The sequence below is a fragment of the Oreochromis niloticus genome, linkage group LG7 (genome assembly GCF_001858045.2).
Source record: "Oreochromis niloticus isolate F11D_XX linkage group LG7, O_niloticus_UMD_NMBU, whole genome shotgun sequence".
NCBI lineage: Eukaryota > Metazoa > Chordata > Actinopteri > Cichliformes > Cichlidae > Oreochromis > Oreochromis niloticus.
The window spans coordinates 22,357,183-22,377,976 of NC_031972.2; the positions used below are offsets into that span (position 1 = coordinate 22,357,183).

Below are 20,794 nucleotides of genomic sequence, written 5' to 3' on the forward strand. Positions count from 1 at the left end.
TTTATGGATGTATGCAAAAATGCTTTATTTCCATTTTTTTCTTTTTTCATACATTTGTTGTATAATAAATAGACAGGAGAAACAGGCTGACACATCAGTCCTCTTCTCATGCCGATTCTGCACCTTTCTTTTCTCCACACCGCAAACTTTTCATAGAATTTACAACAGAAAATAAAAAAACAAAACCAAAAAAAACCAAAGCTTGACACAAGCTGAATTTCCTGCTACCAGCTCATCCAATTCTGATAGATGTCCGAGCCGTGTTTATGTAGCAAATCCCAGGGAACAAAAATATATATATATTTATATATATATATATATTTATATTTATATAGTATTCACAGTTACACTATTTACACATATTAGGATTACAAAGCAAATGGGCAAAAAAATGAAGACGTTTCTACAAGAAACAATCTTTCCAAAGGGAGGTGGAGACTCGTCCTGTACACAGTGGACCTTTTTTTGTTTTTCTTTAAATAAACAACCTTTTAAACCATCAGATTTCTTTTACAGATCCCTGAAAATACGTTGTTTTGTTTTGTTTTTTAAATACTCAGTCTTTTGTGAAAAACAAAGAGAGAGAGAGAAAGATGCATCTTAAAAGTTGTGAAGATGTATATAAAAAAAGCATTAGATCTTCTGTACAAGTCATCATTTACAATATGAACATCACTGGTGGGAAAAAAAAATCTCCATTTTCAATTTAACTGAATGAAAAGCAAAATGTTCGACTTGGTCTTAGCGGGAGGACCGAGTGGGTGAAAAAGGGGCGGGGGGGGGCGGAAGCATAAGTGCAAGCCCCGAGTGCATTCACAAGTTTGTCTTTTTCATTGCGATGAGTTTATAAAGAAAGAATCGGCTCTCTTCTGCCTCGCGGGGAACATTGAACACTGGTAGTATAACGAGAAGAGAAATCTGTGAGCACACAAACACGAGACAGTCAACCCAGATAGAAAAAGGAAAAAAAAAAAAAAAGCCAAAACACTGTCCATCCTCCATCAGCCAAAACAGGAAGCATTTCTGTGCACATGCATGTTAACGCATCTCTGGATTCCTCGGGTTAAAAAAAGACAGTAACGCATTCATATGGCACTTAACATGAGAACTAACTACTCTCTCCAAAGCTGAAAACTTGTACCTTCACTTGCTCTGGAAGTAGACAGGACTTGATTAAGCTTTCGTCTTTCTTGCTCTGCATGATTGGTTGGCTTTTTCCACGCTGCGGCCCACGGAAGAGGGGGGGGGCAGTGCACTCACAGTCTCGCGCTCTATCAGGACATGATAACGAACACATTCACACACAAACATAGTGTCTTTGAAGTAAGAAGAGAACCTAAACGAAACAAAACACTGGAATATCATCAATACAAAGTTTGAACATCTTAATTAGCTTTTTTTTTGCATAAACTAAGAGGAAGCAGCATGATCCGTCGCTGGCTGGTGAGAGCAGGAGATGGTTGGATATTCCAGATTTTGCAATGGTAGGTTTGATTAACCATTTGTGGAGCTTGATATTTTTTTTTCCTTTTGTTTCATTAGTTTGATTCACCTCCAGGAAAACCGCCCACGTGGAAACGGCACCGTCTGCGATCCGCCTCTCCTCCCACAAGTGGGGAAGAGGGTGGAGTTTACCTGGTGGGCTTGTGCGTCTTAACAGTGTTAGTGAGCAGCTGAACATGTGAGTCTGTGTTGTTTCTATGTACCACGTGTGGTGTGGGTAAAGCTTATGAGACAAATGAGAAAAAAGGAAGAAGGAAAAAAAAGTGTAAAACTTGTACGAGCCAGGTGTGGAAGCAGCCACGCTGAAATACTGTCCAATGTTGAGAGGAGGGGAGGAAACGCTGCACCCGCAAGTCAAGTGTTTGCACATAAAAAACTAGAAGTTTTCTTCTTCTTCTTCTTCTTTTTTGTTTTTTTTAATTTGTATGTTAAGAGCACCATAATTCGTAAACAATCTAGAGTTAATTATGTGAAGAGGGCCGGACAGGTAGCTGAACTCTGTCCGGGTGACTTGCCGGTTTTCTTCTCCTCGCTCCCAAACGAAGCCTTCCTTCTTCCGTTCCTCCTGATCCGAGATTTCAAACCCAGAGTCTGCACCGAGTTTGGGGTGAGCTTAGAGAGAAGCTGGGGGAGACCATTTTTTCTGACGTTAATTCAGCGTTCCCCGACAGTTCTCTGCCCCACACAAACAGGGGATCTTCTCATCCTCGATGGGGAACTTGTAGTCGTATGTGATCTCCTCGTTGACGTTGATTGGCTGCCTGGAGTAAATCACAATCTTCTTTTGAGACTCCACAGTGATGACCTTCGCATAACAGTTAGGCTGCAAGAGGGAGGAGAGGGGAGAAAAAAAAAGAAAGAAGAGCATAAGAACAAGTTTTCTTTTTTATATTCGTGCTGCTAAACCTTTTCCCCCATGCAGATGTTGCCTTACATTGCAGCTGTGGTTGATGAAACGAGCAAAGTTGCCACACTTGGTGGCGTCTATGATGGTGTCGTGGTCGACACGGAACATGTAGCTGCTGCCGATGCCCTCTTCTTCGTAGCGTTTCTCCCTCATGTCCGCGATCACCTGCCAGACAAGAACGTCGATCATTAGATGTTATGTTAATACTGCAGATATCTGCTGACACCCCGTGAACATATTAACAGCTTCACTCCTTAAAACCACTGGTGAAGAGCTTAACAACCTAAACCTCTGGCTTCTGTGAAGTCGAAATTGTTAGTTACCTGGACTAACCTGAGGTTACTACATTATTTCTATACTTTCACCTAATCAGATACACTTGAGTCACATAAAAGTAGGTTAAAAACATAATAAACTGTTTACATACATGCAGAAAACCCACATTACACAAACCAGCCGTCTGCCTCTCACCTGTCTGATGTTCTGTCCCACATATTCGATCACCATTTCATCAGCAGCGATGGGCTCCATGGCGAACAGACCCCAATCGTGGATGTGCGACTTGCAGAATCTGATCTTCTTCTTACGGAACTGCAAGAGACAAACGATGGGGTGTTACAGGAAGTTTGATAACATTTTAAACTGTCTGCTGGTAAAACCTGTAGAATAGGGCAACCTCTGCACTGGTTCGCCTCCGTAATATTTACCTTCAGCTGGTTGAACTTGAGCAGGTCGCTATCACATGCAAAAGAGGACAGCAAGCGCCGCTGCTCCGAACGCCGCTCCGAGCCAGCTCTGGTTGAGGCGTGGACCTGCGCAGGAATACTCATGCCCTGCAGAGACAGGGAGAAGTTAAACGTGTTCACCCACAGCAAGGTTTTGTTACACACACCATCACAATCCACACGTCCTGCCCACCTGTGTGTCAACCGGCGGCTCCTCCGACTGCAGCCGCGTGCTCTGAAGGTACTTGATCTTGTCCTTCTTGTCGATCTTGTAGTATCCCTCGCTTCGCGCGCAGCCCGTAGCGTGATCCCTCATGCCATCATCTCGCCTCTTTTTCTTCACTCCAGGGATGTTAGTAGGTGCAGGGAAGTCAAGGAAGGGACTAAAAACACCTTTAAAATTATTCCAGAAAGCCACAAATATCCTTGAACCCTGACTCAAAATTTGCCACGTTCCTCTTTTTCACCACCAGAGGGTGCTGCTGTTCGAAATACAGTGCAATACAATTTGATTTACAAAAAAAGAAAGAAAAAACCTTTAATAACAACTTGTTTTATGTTGTTTCTCTCTGTGATGTAAATTAGAGACTTGATCATTGACTTTTGAGCAGTAAAGGATATGAGGATGGTTGACCCAGAGCGTGTCGTTGAGCCAGTCGTTACCGTTGTCCTGCTGGAGCATCTTGTCGTAGGTGATCTGCAGAAGCCGTATGTCCTCCTCGTCTATGCCTTCATTCCAGATGTCATACAGGATGGTCATCTCCTCAAAATCAGAGCGTCGGGTGAAGTATGGCCGCGGAGGCGTGGTGACAGGAGACAGGCTTCCCAGCAGGATCTCATCCCAGGGCCGCCGTGTCCTTCGTGCCGGTTTTGAGACCACTGTGGGTGCCTCGTCTTTGTAGGTCAGGAAGTTGTCTTCATCAGGTAACACGGTCTGAGGATCCACCTCTCCTTCCCGGAAGTCCAGGCTTGAGCGTTTGGGGGACCGTGCAGAGATCGTCTGTACAGAGAGAGCTCCGAGATGTGCTTCATCAGGCAGATGGATGGACTCGGATGAGAGCTCCAAAGACTCATCAGCCGCAGAGGCCGCTGGCAGCTTTTTGCTTTTGGGTCGTCCAGGTTTCTTCTTCAACGGCGTGACATCGGACGGCACAGGGACATCTAGAGAGAGACCAGTAGGTAGATCTTCAGGGATGCTGACTGAGTGCTCTGTGCCAGCTGCCAGGACCTGACCTGGCACAGCGCTGATGTGCGGCTCCTTAAAAACTGGTCTATCATCCAAGCTCTCCAAGGACACTTTCCTATTAATTGCTGCAGGGTCAGGGAAGACGGGGGCGAATGTTAAGTCTCTTCCTGGAGTACGGGGCACTCCAGCGCTAAGGACAGGGGACTGAGCAGGGTAGGAGAAAGGACTACCAGGGATGTGAGGGGAGCTAAGCAACAGACTGCTGCCCGTGAGCGGAGCATCACTGCCTGGTGTGTTGGGCACTGTGTCGGTGCTCTGGGATTTACCCAGACTTCGGGCACGCTCCATGAGGTCCCTGCCGGGCGTGCGGGGGATATCCTCATCTGTTGGGAGCCGGGCCCGCTGAGGGAAGTCGGGCAGGGGGCCTGGGGGCGGATGGAGAAGGGATCGGCCTTCTATTGCCGGGTGAGGAGGGAGAGGGAGGTGCATTACAGATGCGGAGGCCGATTTGGGAAGACCTGTGCTTGAATCTAATTGGGAGGAGGCTAAACGACCAGGGGTGCTGGCTACATCTTCAGGCTCTGCTTTACCTTTTGCTTTTGTCTCCTGGTCACTGTCAAACAGGACGCCTGTGGGTGTGGGTGGTCGAAGGTTTGCTACATGCTCCTGATGTTCAGACTTCACTGCAGGAATGTGGCTGTCACTGATGTCTCGCTCTTTGACTGAAAGACAAGAAACAGGTTTTTTTTCCTTTTCTAATTTTCATTTAACCTCTGACAGCATCATTTTAAAAATTAGAAATGCTTTTTGTTGAAGTGATGCACGCTAGACTACAGACACGGGAGCAAACATTTACCAGGGATGTGTTGAGGTGATGGTGGCTTCAGGTCCTCTGCTGACGGCTCCTCAGGACTGGGAGGTCTGCGTATGTGCTCCTCCTTGACCTCTGGGATTGGTACTGCAGGAGAGCTCGGAGGCTTAGCCTCTGCCTCTTCCCCCTCCTCCTCATCCTCAGAAGATGAAGATGTAGAGGATGAAGAAGATGAGGAGGTCGCAGCATCTTTGCAGTCAACCTCTGCATCTTCTGCTGCCTCCCTGTCTTCCTCATCGTCGTCTTCCTCTTCCGAGCTTAACTCGTAGTCAGAGGAGTCGGAGCTTTCTGACGAGGAGTCTGAGCTGGCCTTGGAGGAAGACGAACTCTCAGCTTCTGTAAGAAAAGAGGCAAAAACAAATGAATAACTACTGGAAATGTATTAAAAAAAATAAAGCCAACCAGCTGTTTCTGTCAAATATCTGAAGTACCATCATCAGACGAATCTGATGAGGAGCTTTCACTGGATGAGTCTCTCTCATCTTCACCTTCGCCCTCCTCATCACCACTCTCCTGGGAGAGATCGGAAAAAAAATGTTTATGATACACACAAACTTTCTGTACATGCCACTCGCTGCTTTTTTTTTTTCCCCCTTTCATTTTGGTGGCGACTTACTTTGCCCAGCGACAGCCTCTCCGCAACCTCCATTTTACCAGGCTCTTCCTCCCTGTCAGACAGCGACTCTTCCTTCCCTGAGGTGTCCACCTCCTCCTCTCCCTCACTGTCCAGCTCAAGCGGTCGAGAGTGGCGTCTCTTTGCCGACGTGCCGTCGCCATCTAGTTTGGAATCATCTGAGGGGAGCTCAGCTTGGTCTCGTTCCCGGTCTGACAGAAAATTACCAAAAGATAAATCGGCTTTTGAAAGAGAACTGCACGCATGGAGAACCGAGTGAGAGTGTAAACGGTGGAGGGTTACCTTCGTCCTCCAGTTCGTCGTCCACAGGCGTGGAGGGTCGGGCTCGTTTGTTGTCGCCTGCAGCTGCAGCCTCAGGAGGGTCCTTCCGTTTGACCTGAGCACAACATGCACCGTTTTAAACACCTGGTGCAGATGATGCTTCCTTCTACAGTTCAGTAAAAAATGTAGAAATCTTAATACCTTGAAGGAGGGTAAGCGGATGGCCCCTCGCAACCCGATTCCCAGGCCCATTCCCTCGTAGCCCAGCCCCTCACCCTTGTTCCAGTTCTCAAGGAGACTTGAACCAATCGTCTCTTTGGGTTTAGGTCTCTCTTCTTCTTTCCCTTCTGTGCCTTTTACTGGAGTCAAAGACGCCTTGGAAAGACAGATGTCAACTAAATGAAACCCTGTTTTTCTCATTACCATGAACAGCAAAAAGTAGCTCAGTCAGATTTCCTCAGTGATCAATGAAAAGGGATTTTAAATTACTTGTTCATCCTCTGATTGTTTGTTTTATCCAATCAACGGGCACAAAAATGCAAATGAATTAAGTGATTTTAAACAAAAAATTAATTAATTAATTTACAAGATGAAACGCCTGACCTCTTCAACTGTTCCTGCATTCCTAACAATGCATTACCACATCAGATGAATTCATTATGATACTTGTCAAAATAATATCTCGTATTAATGCAAATCTCCTCGCTGCGTAAGCACGCTGGACCACAAACAGGAAAATCAGCTGCAAATGTGCAGAGCTGCCTTTTCATTACTCTCCTTAATAATCTGCAAAACGCATCACATGATCCAACATTAATGTCACTGCAGTCTGTGGCCTCTGGTACGTATAATTAATTCATATCCTATGGATCTAATTTTGTTTCACTATTTAACTGATCGTAATTCAAAATTAGTACAATAAGCAGTCAGTACATGCGGATTTTCCCGCTGGAGCTCGTGATAGCTTACCTTAGCAGAACGTTCCTTCTTATCCCACCACTCATCGAAGGCCCTAAAAGCCACAACCTCCACCATTTTGCGGTTCAGGTCCCGCTTCATGATGGCCTTCAGCTCTTTGACAATGACCAAGAGCACGCCATCAACAGTGGCCTTGTGGGGATCTTCTTTTTTAGTCTCATATCCAGGAGGAGGAACGGTAGGGTTGAACTTTGGTAAACTGGGATGCTGCCATTGTTGTCCAGGTGCCCCTGTGCTGCCTGCAGGTGTAGCACCCATGGAAAGAGGTGCATAGGGTCCCCCGAAAGGTCCGGAAGCGCCATTGTCCATAAAATGTGGATAGGGATAGGGCCCTCTGGTCTGAGCCATGCGACTCAGCATCTGCTGCTGCATCTGGAAGGACATCGGAATCGTGCTCCACTGCTCCCACCGGAAGCAGCTCATCAGATCCATAGGCACCACCGGCATTGGAGGGTAGGGACCCATGGGCGGCAGCATGGGGTGAGGCACTCCGGTATGGGCGGCCAGGTGAGGGGCCAGGGGGTGATGTGGGATGGCAAAGCCGGCTTGGTGGGACAGGGGGTGGTAGCTGGAAGGATGCATGGCCATGGTCTGCATCGGGGACACGGCAGAGTTCACGACGATGCCTTTGCCACACTCTCCGCTTGTGATCGGAGTCCCGGGCATCTCATCGTCTGAGATTTCCATATCCTCTCCCGATGACTGTTGACCCTGTGTGGAGACAGGACAGCCTGTCAGGACTGTGCAATCACCTGCCCTTTTTCACCTGACACCTGACTAAATGTTATTTTCTTATGAAGACCTTAAAATGAGGTCAAAACGAGTATACCTCGAGTTAAGAAATGTGGCGGCCCCTTTAATATAAATAGTGCTAGGCATTGTGTGAAAATGTTTGAGATGTTTGAATGAAACATAATGATAGTAAAGGAATTATTTCTCGGGATACACCAAAAAACAAACAAACAAAACAAAACAAAAAAAACACTGGTTCTGCAATGTTACATTTGTCAACATTTAAAAAAGGAAAACCAACAAATCTCAGTAGGCATTCGGTGCCAACTCTCTTTTATTGCCCTCATGGATGTGCTACAGGAAAACTTCAGACTGTACCAAATATTATTTTGGACTCACGGCACCTTCAAAATAAGAGCACTAAATGATTCTACACCTGGTCTGAGTTCAAAGTTCAGTCACAGTCAAACACAGCTGACCCGAGTCTTCGGTCAGCGTGTTACCAAACCGAGATGTTTGCTTAGGCACCAAACTAAAAGCACCGCAGTGCAAAACACGAATGCAATACTCTGAAAAACATCTGAGCACTGAACTCTCATCTGTTCTGTTTTATTTCGTAAGTCTTAGTCTCAGCTGCTGCAGAAATGAAACCGAGCAGGGAAAGCTCAGCATGGGAGTGGCGTTGTTACCCAAATGACCTGTTTGTACTGTTTGCTTTGTGATAACTTGAAATATGAGAACAGAGACGCCTCGGCCAATCCTGACTGCCAGGCTCAGCTAAACCAGGAAATGTGGCGTGCTGAATGGGGCCAACAGCCAAACCGTGCTTTTCGTCCATGTGAGCGTGTGCGGCGAGTGTTAGAAAGAGGAAACAAGAGTGTTCAATTCCCCAACAGCAGAGAGGCTGTTATTCTTCCTTGCAGCACGCTGTGTAGAAACGCAACCTGACAGGCCAGACGGTGCTACTGCGACTTTAAAACAAAGAGAGGTGGTTTGTCTTCCCATGAATGCGAAGGCACTTGTAAGGCTGCACCGAAAGCTTTTCATTCATAACTTACTGCAACTCTTTTACCTGCGCCTTACAAGGAGTGCTTGTGCGCACATGAGGCAAACAAACACGCTTCATCAGAAGGTTACAGGTGCTTTACTCTTAATTTTTCATTTGCAGAAAAATAAATAAATAAAAGTGCCAGTGGTAAACTGGAGGAGCAAACACCTTTTTGGTATGGCCCCTATTTTCTTTTTAAAGCATGGTTTGCTGTGAAACCGGAATTTCCTTTACAAAGCAGAACAAAAAGAATGAAACAAAAGGGAAGGTTTACTACTACCGCCGCACACTGAAACTAGACCCGACTTCCTGTGTCCTCTGTGTAACTGTCATTCACAGCTGCGCGTAAACATCAGCACCGCGCTTCCATCAACTTAATCAGTGCCATTAATGAGAGGTAATTGAAGCAGCATCTGCACACACCTGTGCGCTGTTTCTTGTCAAATGTGACAAGCATGCGGGTAAATATGGCGCTATTTGGACACAAATATCAGGGTATTAAAAAAACAAATATTTGCTTTACCGTGTCCATTTTTTCAGCGGGAGAGTGGCCTCCAAAAGATCCTTCTTTCTCTTTCTCGTGGACAGGAGAGCTGATTCTCTTGATCAGTGAGGCAGTCCCGGGAATTGGCTCTTCATCTTCCGAGTCCGGCAGTGGCGTGGGGCTGATGTCCTCCAAACCTGTGCTGGAGGGACGGGAATTTTGCTGACCACCTTGAGAGCCGCCTGTGTAAGGGGGGATTGGGGATAGCTGCGAGGACGAGGAGGAAATCGGACTTCCCTCCATTCGCACCTCGTTGTCCGAGTCCCGCTCGTCCAGGAACGGCAGCAGTTTTGTCCTTTTCTCCTTGAGCAGCATCTCAATGCGAGAATCCAGGCTGTTCCGCTCTGGATCCAGAATGGGGGAACCGGGTGAAGGGCAGTGCTCTGGCGTTTGAGGAGGAGGGGTGGTTGGATGAGGAGCGGGCTCTGGTGGCGGAGGCTCTGGGATCGGAGGAGTCTGTGGTCGCTCCTTGGCGGGCAAAAAGTCAACAGCAGCCGTCAGAGGCGGCTCTGGCGGTCGGAGGTATTCACCCTCCCTTTGGGCTGGGTGATGGAAAGCTGGTTCTGCTGGAGGGAACGCAGGGGGCAAAGGGGGCTGGTAGGGTGAGAAAGCAGACTTGAAGTTCGGTGTAGCGGGGGGAGGCGCTGTGTAGTTGAAAGAAGTGGTGGAAGGTGGAGGTTCAGGTGGTGTGAGCTGGTGCTGTTTGAAAGGAGGCTGCTCAGGCGTACTTCGATACATGTTGCTGCGATACTGAGGCCTCTCCGGTCTCCGGTTGTACGCATCCTGAAATTTACTCTCGTGTCGGCGAGATTTGTAACCTCCGGAGCTCTCAGGACGGCTGGATTGGTAGGCAGGCGTGGACTGCCGACTGGAATAACTAGAGTCCTGAGAGAAGGGCGTACCAGCCTGGCGAGGGGTATGAGGGGTTCCCTGGGATTGTGGCGTATCCTGCCTTAGGCTGGAGTAGCCGGTCTCCAAGGTCAGGGGGGTGGAGGAACTGCTGGGTGGCAATGTTCCTCCCCCAGCAGACACGCCGCTCTCTGATAACCTGCGGATGGGCTCGCAAGCCTTAGAGGACACAAATATGAAATTGTTAGAGGCAAATTCTAATTTGGGCATTTTGTCGAGAAAATCTTTAGGTTCAAGAAGATTCTTTAAATCAGTTTCTCAAAGAACTGAAGCAACTAAGATTTTTTAAAATCAAAATAGCAAGCTGGTAGCTCAGCAGTGTGAGGACATCTCAAGACACAAAGCCACAGGTTTGACTGACTTTAAGTTGAGCTCCTGCTCAGGTGTATCTTGAACCATTTCTACAAAGCACAATAAAGCATCTACACAAGAGTGTGCAACAGTTCCTCCAAACTGACCTTCAACAAATGAGCACAAAACTACTACTGAATTACTATTTAACTCTAAACTGCACAACCTAAGCTTTATTTCTTTTTGTTTTTTTACCAGTAAGGCTTCTGCCAGGCTTCGAGGGGAAACTTCTCTGGCCTCCTCTCCACCAACAGGCAGCGTCCGTGGAGTGTAGCTGCCATTCATCAGGAGCTGGAAGTACCTCAGGCGATTCTCACCTGCAGAACAGTAAACATGTCTGGGTCTGATGCCAGGTTTACAAAGCCAACAGACCTCATCGGGCATCATTTAAGTGACAGTGATTATTCTCCAGTAGCTGAACTCCAAACTAAATATTTTAAAGCAGCGACATGTCATTATGTTCTGGGATAAATACCACTGATCAGCATATTTTAATTTTAAAAAAAGCATGCATGCCTTTAGCATATTGTTAAAAAAAGCAAACCCTAACTGCACTTCTTAAAAGGACATCAATCACACTTAGGGAAAAAATGCATCAATTTGGGGTAATACTTTAAGATATAGACATTACTACGGACAATGAAAACAGTGCAAGCTCTGAGTCAAAATATTTGCCAATATTTACATCATTAAATAATAAGCAAAACTGCTAAAGTGGTATCTTTAGATGCATTCAAGTTGCTGTTTTGCATCAGTAAAAAACATAACAAGACAGAACATGCATGGACATGGAATTCAAACAGTGTTAACAACTGAAAAACTAACTTCTTTTCTTAGTTTTAAGTTAAATGCAAACTATTTAAAATACAGAGGACTCGGACAGATTGGCTTGTGTTTGTTTGCAGGTCTGAAATTATGCACAGTGGGAGTGCACAGCACCGTCAGCTCTGGGCTTGTGGGAGCAGGCTTATATTCAATGAATGAATTCAATTATCCACGTAACCAGGCAACGCACGTAAATGTGCACACGTGAACGCTGTCACCCTAAAGGAAACACTTAACTTGTCATATTTTTGTGCTCCCGATTCTTATAACACATATGATTCTGATTTTTTTTTTTCCTTTTTTTAAAGCAAGCTCAAGCTCTTGTTTACCTTTCGGGTCCAGCTCCACGTGGATGATGTTTCCCATAACAGACGTGTTGTGAAGCGACTGCACGGCCACTTTGGCGGCTTTCACACTCTCGAAAACAACTTTGGCTATTCCCAGGTGCTTCTTGTTCTTCGGATTGTACAGGATCTCGACCTCCTCGATTTCTCCGAATTTTTTGCACATCTCGGTAAGAAATGTTTCCTTGATGTTGTCGTTGAGCCTGGCGAAAGTCACCTCCTTTGGAGGCACGGGGCCGATGTAACACTCATCGATCTGGAAGAAGAATGACAGGAGTTAATGTTGCACCGCGTGTGTGGAGGGTCATTTCTGACAGCTGAGATAACAACTGCTAGGAGAAGTTTCAAAGATCGCGTTGATGCACTCGGTCGAGTCCGTAAATGCAGGCAAGCATCAGAGCAGAGCGTATTATTTTGGTCCCCGACAGGCACATTTTCACTTCGCATCCCGGAGATGAGTGAGAGGGGGGTGTGTCTGCAACTTTTGACAGCACCCCGTATCCGCAAGGAAAAGTGTGGCATCGATCTTCAAGCCAGAGTGGATACCTTAAATTTTGGCACCGGCAGATCCGTCTCTTTGTACTTAGTCCACAGACGACCGATCCTGGGGTCTCTGACGATGTCCACCGGTGGTATCCCGGGGTTCTGTGGGAGAAGAGGGGGGAGAGACACACACACACACACAATGCCGTTATCCATCCCATTCACAGCTCCACACGCTACTAACTTGTTGCAAAGTTGTCCTGCGTCGGTGAATCAACACGAACACCTCCGGGCACCGTGTTCAAGATGCTGAACGTGCCCGTGACCGACCCACGGCCAGCACAGCCACATTGTAACCTATCATGGAGGTCGGCTACTCGGTTACTATTGTAGCCGCTCCGCCGCGTCAAATGCGGCACTTACGGGCATGCTGAAAGTCTGTCCATCGTAGCGATACAGCTTGTGAGATCCCTTCTTTAGCGCCGGGTCGATTATCAACTTGTAACTTCTCCAGTGGTGACTCCGCTTCTCCGCCGAGCCGCAGACGGGATGACTGTCCATGCCGTTCGCCAAACCTGAAACGACAGGCAGCGACAAGGAGAGGAGAGCTAACGTTATCGGGAGCCAAGCGCTAAGCACGGTTCTCCTACCAGCAAAACCTCCCCCCTTTCCACCTCCTCCAACACTTTAAAACAGCCAAACGTTACAGATGCATGACTTCGGTGGCGGGGGTAACCCCAAGCGAGAGCGAAAAATGGGATCTAGCGTATATCCCACTTAGGGAAAACAGGCATTAGGAGGGCTGGAGAAAGAGGAAAAAAGAACAAGCTTACTTGAACTCTGCTTTCTGCCATGGTCTTCGTTCAATCTGTTCCTCTCCCCTGGCTTGGACATGGTTCGTCCGATCGAGTGTTGTTTTCTTTTTAATTGATGAAAAGACGAAATCGCTTTCCTTTCGCCGCTTACATTACATGATTTAGCTTAAAGAATACTGCCTCCTTTTCGGCGAGAGCCAACACATATTGTGTGCCTCTGGTCTGTAGCTGCTTGTCTCTCCCACAATACACCGCTAGGCTTGCCCACCTCCAACGGCACTTTCGTTACAAACTTGCCTCCATGGCCGCAGCTTATTTAACGCTGCATTAGCCTTACAATAAAATAAAAGTGTTTTTAGGCGGGCCACAAAGAAACGCTCCCATTTATATCCGCGACTGAATGAGGTCTGGCGATAGTTTAGTGTCTCAAAAATCCTCTAAACGACATATAGTGTTGAATCTACCGGCTGTATTTACCTAACTGGCAAACACAAGGCAGACACAGGGGGTAATATCTTCTTAACTGCCACTAAAGGGCTAATAAAACTGCTTTGGTGGCGAGCTTTTCTGTGCGGTATTGCGGCCGTTTGTAAATTCAGGACATGTCGGTTGATATTTTAGGGTAAAAGAGTCATTACGGCGACTGGTGATGGCGGCTAATATAAAAATGTCAAACACGGGAATTGGAATTTTAATACGAACACTCGCTTGGCTGGCAGCGCGATTTCGCTACCCGGCTATATAACCGTTGGAACGCGGCGGTTACAGCAACAAACTAGTGCCAAACCGTCGCGTATGTTCCCCATTTGTCCTCTTTTTTTAAAAAAATTATTAATGTTATGCTAGCATTTTAAAAAAAACGGTGGCGCTTTTATTTATATAATAATAAACCTGACTGTGCTTCTCTTAGTTTGTGAATTAATTCAGTGGAGGTGCGTTTCTATCGGACAAGCTGGGTTTTGTTTGACATTGCCTGGTGCTGTTTGCAGTGCTCGGGCAATTGGCTGGTTAACAGCGGTAGCTCGACGAGCCAATCAGAGCGCAGCAGCAGAGGAGCCGTCTGCTATTAGAGGCACGGCTCAGGAGTCCTTCAACAGAGAGCAGAGAGAGGGGGCTGAGCGCTCTCGGCAGCCATTTTCCTTAAACAGGACTCAATGGCCTATATGGGTTTCCTTTGTTCCAAAGGGATCTTACATTTGATTTCCTCATCTCTCACGGACTATGATAAAACTATGATTGCTCCTTTTAAAGGATTGAGAAGAAGGAAGAGAATGTGCTGGATGCAATTACCCCGTGACATTTTGAGCCTTTTTTCCTCTGCCTTGGAATCCATCTTTGTCTTAACTAGGTCATGGCACACCCATATACCAGTATTTATATTTCTTAAGTGAAAAGAAACCAAAAGTGTTGTGAATAAACAGCTTTATGCTTTTGGAGATGTTTAAAATGATAGAGGTTGGGGTGGGGGAAAAAAAACACAAAGTGACAAAATGTGCAATGGCAGCTTGCTGGCATTGCACTTATGGCCTTGTAGGATATGAGTTGCAATGAGTAAGTTCAAGTCTTTTATCATAATTTATTTTTAAATTTAACTAATTAATGTAAAATGTGAGGCATGCAGTTACTGTTATTAAAAGTATGTCTGTCACTTTTGTCTACTTGAGCTATGTGATCACATAAAAATGCTGCAGCTTTGTTTAAAAAAAAAATATGTCCACTGGCATGCTGACATTAAAACATACACTGCTAGAGGTGCAGGGTTTGTAGCATCAGTGCTCCTCAGATGACTGAGGAGCAGGCCACGGAGACCTAATGGCCACTTGTTAAATAGTTTGTTGACTGATAATCCATTTGCTCTGATTAACAACTTCTCCCACTTTTCCTCTCACAACAGCAACGCTTTAAACACCCTGGTGTCTCCTGTTGTGCCCTGTACTGCAACTGTGGAGACAGCTTGAATCGACTAGGTTTGTGCTGTCCACCTAAGAAAGAGCCAAATGTGCAATTGTCGACTTGACCTTGCTTCAAGGGCATAATTTAAATTTAGAAAGAAGCCCACTTAGGAAGTCCCCCTTCACCACCACCATTTTTAATTATTTATTTTTTTAACAGCTTCTACAGCGATTTTTTTTTCTTTTAAAAACACAACCTCAGATTAAAGAGATGGAGGGAAAACTTTCAGGGTGAAAATATTTACCTCAGCAGTTAACAGGCCTAAACGCAGGGGCAGGAGGAATGTTTTCAGCTCCATCTTCGGATCCTCTAATAATGGCATTAATAAGGGGTGGGAATGCGTCTCCTGAAAAGGAAGGAATCCATTAGCACGAAAAGAGAGCTCTTTTGAGAACTTTTTTTTTTGATCAGTGGTAGCTTTGCCTCTCTCAGCCAGCGAATATGCATCTTCAAGCATCATCTGTGTGGGCAATATGCAAAACCATCTCTTCTCTCTCCCTGAAGACAGGATTGCAGTCGATAATAGCCTCTCTTGCTTTTTTTTCGACATTTCTAGCTGATCTACACTTCACTTAAAACTGCAAGGATAATGTTTTGGACAGGTAATGGATTTTTGAGCTATTTCACTCAATTTGCCAGCTTTATATGTCTACATTAATAAGAGAGCACACATCAAAGAAATAGTTGATACAAAATGACTTCAGCGTAATTGTTAAAAAAGGGAAAAAGGAGTAATTGTAACCCACATTTTTAATGATATTGCAAACTTACAGGCAGTATTCAAAACATGTAATCCAAGTCTTAAACGAGCCACAAAAAAAGAATCTTATGGGAAGAAATCTTGTGTTTTTTAAACTGCTTCCCCCTCTCCAAACAGAGACCTTTTTAGTGGTATGTAGGCAACACTTGTTCAGTGGTTTTCTCTGCTGTTCTCTGTCTCAAAATGGCTTCTTTACAGACAAAGGAGAGCACTGTGCCGTGAAAAAGCTGCTGCGCCATAACTGGGTGAGGCTCAAGAGAGCGGCTCTTTTTTCCTTTTTTTTTTAATCCGAGGGTAATTTCAGCAGGAAGTAACCACACGAAGCGCCACTGGGGGGTGATTATTTTTTATTTATTTAATCCAAATTGGTGGCTGTTTTTACACGAATATAAAAAGAGAAGAAAAAGACGACAACTGCGTGTGAGGAAGGAAACTTTCATAAAACCGGCGTAGTCAGGCGGTCGGTTGCTAGGCTGACTCGCGCCGAGAGCTCGAGCGCATTCGTTGGAACCCCCTCCCCCCCTCCTACACACCGTTGCCATATAAGGTCACGAAGAATCCACTGCAGCGGCAGCTCTGTTGTTTGGTATCTAGGCGAAAATAGCACGCAGCGTGCGCGTGAGCTCTCGCTTCAAAGTCCAGCGGATCAACGGCTGCTTTACCAGATTAGACAAACAAGATATGAACCTCTTTTTTTCGGTGAAGGAGTTAAATATACAGAAGGGGAGGGTCTTTATTCACGTACGTAAAATGGATGGGGCGCGGGAGGGTCTCTAGATACACCTCTTTAGTTAAATGGTGCAGTCTTTCACTGTCTGTGTCAGTGTGCGTGTCAGAGGCCTGTTTTTCTTGTTATCAACTGCCGGCTCTAAGCTGCCGGGTGCGCGCATTCAGGTCACAGGGCTTCAATACCCTTCCCCCCTCTCTCTCTCTCTATGTTAAGCTTCTCCTTGCTCACAGCCAGCCCACGGTTACAGCTATGTAGAGGGTTTTATGGATGCGTTTAAAACAAACAACAAAAAAGTGAAAATGTGACATTACTTTGGAGATGGATTTGCGATGAAATCCACACCAATTGGGTTACTTATAGGCCTTTTGTTTTTTCTTTTTTCTTTTGTTTAAAAAAAAAAAAAAAAAAAAAAAAAAAGCTTCCCGAGTGGGTTGTGCCCGTTCAGCGCTGCCGCTGACAGTCTGGAATATTCCACACAGAGAGGACTGGCCTTTTTCCCCTGCAGGACAGCTGTCTCTTTCTCTTCGGAGTGATAATATTTTAACAATTGTTCTTTGTTTATTAACTGATGAAAATGGGCTGTATGCGTGTGGATATGTAAGAACAATTTAATATCCTTTTAAGCCATATGTTATACTGCCAGTTACACCTTGTAAGTCAATCAAGCACTTTTAAAAAAAATTACTTATTCAACATATTTCTTTTAAAATTTATTGCGCTAAATACTGTACCAAACTGACAGGTACAGTGCTGTGTCTATTTTTTTTATGGCTTTTGTACTTTCAGCTTTAAATCCTGACGGACTGAATCAAATCAAGCATTCCTCGGAGTCGTGTTTTTCATTATTTATGGGCACAGTTGGCTTTTTCAAGGATTTTTTCCCCTCGTCCCCCTGCAGAGATTGCTTGGTACTGTAAAAAAAAACAACCAAAAAAAACCAACCAAGCCAGATTTCTTCTTCTTAGCTCTTAAATATTTGCATGTGTAGTGTATTGCTGTACTATTCCACATAATGATCTGTAACATACTCTCATTGCAAGTTTTATTGCCTCTTGTCTGTCTGTGTGTGTGCGTGTGTGTTTGTGAGATGATGAAATAAATAGACTATGCATTAATTTTATTGTTTTCTTGTTATGGAAACTAAAAGGAGACTTTGTTGAATTTTTGGGCCCATCCTTAAAACTGTGTCTTAGCTGTGATGACACAATATACGGGATGTTTCACATGCTGTGGGGTGAGATTACTGGAGGAATTTTGAGTAGAAACACGTTTATTTTGTGCCAATTTATTCACGTTTTAAGAATTACATTTTTGAAATGGAGGAAGGGTGTCAGCTTTTTCTCTTAAAGGGACAGGTTGCTCACATTTTCAGCACTTCCATGATCCAGCTAACCATATCATTAAACACCCGTGGGTTTAATTTGACTTTTTAGTCTACATCAGCATGTTGAAGTGCCTTTATGGCAGGGGAAATGCAGTGTTTGGCGTTTTGTGATCATATACGGTTGTTCCCTGTGATCTGCTCTCTCCCGACACCCACAGTCACTGATAACCAGTCATCTACACTGCCAATGAAACACGTTCCCAAACCTGCTTTCTCACACTTTCTGCTGTGTGTGTCTTTTAATATCTAGCCACATCAGTGTTTAGCTCTAGTTTGTAACACTCACCCCTGTGACAAGATAATACACCCAAAACACTGAAAAATACAAAAATAAACTTTAAAAAAATCCTCACGCCCTTGAAAAGATTCATCACATTGTAAAAAAAGACCAAAAAACCCCACATCCATAAACTGCACCCTGGGAAGAGAGAAAATAGTTTGTCCTGATGGTACCATCTGTGATGTCACAGCAGAGAAGCATTACTCACATCCTGCTGAGGACTCAAAACGATCACATGGTACAGAAAACACTTTAATTTTAAAGTAATATACAGTTATTTTTGTCTAATCTGGAAGCGCTGGTTCTCAGTTGCTCTGTTTTCTCCTCAGATATATTAAATATTCTACCTGGAAGCTGCTTGCATGCTTCCTTAAGGTTCCAACTGATATATCTTTTGAGCCTGAAAGTGGAAAAGATAACCAAAACAGGCTTTTTACCTGGAAAAAGCTCACATTTAGATGGGTGCACCCAGTGACCCACTCAGTCTCACCAAGACAATGCTTCACACCTCCACAGGCAGGAGTCTAGAAACCTCTGTAGTGACAGCTGTCAGCGTCAACAAAAACCTGCTGATCCTGCATCAGTAGGATCAGCGTGAAAAGTGAGCATTTCTCAGTGTTATCCCTCGCACACACACACACACGCCACGCGGTCAGTGGGGGTAGTGCTTCAGACTGAGTACCCACCCAGAAAATGAAATACGCAAACACATTGCGGTAGAGGAAGTAGGAGCAGCCAGACTCAGTCGCTTCACATGTGTAATTTAGCGAGAGAGCGGCATGCTTTCAGTGAACAGGCTCATAATAGGAGAGGAGAGAAGTGGGGGGTCAATTGGAGGCAGACAGTGTGACAGGAACAGGAAGTGGTGAGCAGAGTGAGCTACCTGGTAAAACATGAGGCTTGGCTGTTCCTCACTCTGCCTGACACTCCCTGTAAATCATCTCAACCCTTCAAAAAATAGACTCGCTAGGCTGTGTCATGTATTTAAGTTAAATCTGGAGGGAGCACCTGCGTGACACTTTGGAGGCGAGATGACACAAAACGGTGCCGGGAACGGCACCAAGAAAAAGGGAGATGAACTTAAAATTGTAATTGTGGGAGATGGAGGCTGCGGGAAAACATCTCTTCTGATGGTTTATGCCAAAGGTGATTTTCCAGAGGTAAGAAGAGCTCCCGTGTCACTTTTCACTCATTACAGCTTTCTGAATTTATTAACAAAGTTCTGATGTGTGACTGTAACCTGTCACACCCAGCACTGTAAGCTGCCTTTCCAAAGATTAACGGGGCACACCTCTGAAACACTTCAAATCGGTATAAATGAAGGGATATATAAACATGACGCTGTCTCTTAAAGTTGAAAATCTTTTTTTTGTGTGTGTCAAAAACAGAAGTATGCACCTTCAGTGTTCGAAAAATACACCACGACTATCACTCTCGGAGGAAAAGAGATAAAGCTCAACCTGTATGACACAGCCGGTAAGACCAAAAAAACATCAACGATCATCTCTGTGATTCAGGATTCTTTTCTTCACTTAAATTCCACATTGTATGAGAAGACATCAGGGTTTATTTTTTAGCTCAGTGGCCACATTATTTGTCCTCTGGGTGGAATAAAACAGAAGTATTGTATCTAATCTAATGTGATTATCAAGCGAGAGGAAGAGAAACACCCTTTTATTTTTCTGTTTTTTAAGATATTAAAGTTCAACCACACTCCCATCTTGTGAATTCAGTTGTTATCTTCGTGCTCTGAGAAACACTGTAGAAGGAAGTAGTAAAGGTTGACGTTCATGTCAGAGCATCATCATCATGATATTTCAGGAACCGTCTCAAATATAAGTGTACTAAGCAGTTATTAATATGAGGGTTTTTTATAGGGTAAATAAACCAAATGAAACACCTACAATCAAGTAAATATCCAAAAACTTGACTGGAAGTAAACCTAGAGTCTCAGATTAGACGCTCAACACATTTTATGGACTAATTTTATGTATTTTTGCTTCGTCAAACCATTTAAACATATATTAATAACAGTATTTTATATGTTTTTAAATAGAGCACGTATGGCCAGCTGTACAGCGTCGACTTGCTAGTACCGAAATTAGATTCGTAAATTGGGTAGTGTGACTCAAAAGTGACAGTTTTAACGCATTTCCATGTTATCTGAAGAGCTTTTTTAAGAAGACATTTTATTGTCAGGAAAAGCCACGGCAGTCTGGTCTGTCAGCTTATCTGTAGGGTGTCTTACATCAGCTGCAGAGGAAACTGAAGCCAGGATGTGGTTTCTTATATCTACCATAAACTTGGTAGCATTTTTATGTTTAGACTGTTGCATTTAAAGCAGAATCTTTGTCCTTTTGTTCCTTTAGTCACACACAGAGTTTTGTAGTGCATGGGCGTATTCACACTTCTACATTTATCGGCTAACCCATATTTCTTGCCCTTCTCCTTTCAGGACAGGATGATTATGATCGACTGAGGCCACTTTCATACCAAGAAGCTAATCTGGTTCTAGTCTGCTTTGATGTCACAAACCCAACCAGCTATGAGAACGTCCTGATAAAGGTGATC

The 20,794-nt window shown here is 44.8% G+C and overlaps 2 protein-coding genes across 6 annotated transcripts in view; one reads left to right on the top strand and one right to left on the bottom strand.

The window, feature by feature from the left end:
* setd1ba (SET domain containing 1B, histone lysine methyltransferase a) lies at positions 1–15,411 on the bottom strand. 3 transcript variants are annotated; one of them, XM_005470278.4, is made up of 19 exons: positions 13,135–14,084; positions 12,725–12,876; positions 12,365–12,463; positions 11,804–12,074; positions 10,845–10,966; positions 9,369–10,457; positions 7,057–7,776; positions 6,289–6,462; positions 6,109–6,202; positions 5,809–6,017; positions 5,624–5,705; positions 5,178–5,528; positions 4,912–5,043; positions 3,757–4,296; positions 3,329–3,495; positions 3,118–3,243; positions 2,882–3,001; positions 2,438–2,575; positions 1–2,326 (listed from the first exon to the last, which is right to left on the bottom strand). In XM_005470278.4, the coding sequence occupies exons 1-19, from the start codon at positions 13,193–13,195 to the stop codon at positions 2,153–2,155; spliced, it is 4,821 nt and encodes a 1,606-aa protein (XP_005470335.1). In that variant the 5' UTR covers positions 13,196–14,084; the 3' UTR covers positions 1–2,152. The 3 variants fall into 3 exon arrangements, with proteins under 3 accessions (XP_005470335.1, XP_005470333.1, XP_005470332.1); XM_005470276.4 differs by lacking the exon at positions 13,135–14,084 and adding an exon at positions 15,314–15,411 and having other exon boundaries at positions 3,757–5,043; XM_005470275.4 differs by having other exon boundaries at positions 3,757–5,043.
* rhof (ras homolog family member F) overlaps positions 15,397–20,794 on the top strand; it is a 6,995-nt gene continuing 1,597 nt past the window's right edge. Inside the window, exons 1-4 of one of the 3 annotated variants that reach the window (XM_019361108.2) lie at positions 15,397–15,671; positions 16,028–16,074; positions 19,612–19,699; positions 20,679–20,788. In XM_019361108.2, coding sequence (XP_019216653.1) covers positions 15,659–15,671; positions 16,028–16,074; positions 19,612–19,699; positions 20,679–20,788 — 258 coding nt within the window. In that variant the 5' untranslated portion in view covers positions 15,397–15,658. The other 2 variants (XM_019361107.2, XM_003453847.5) reach the window with 2 other exon arrangements.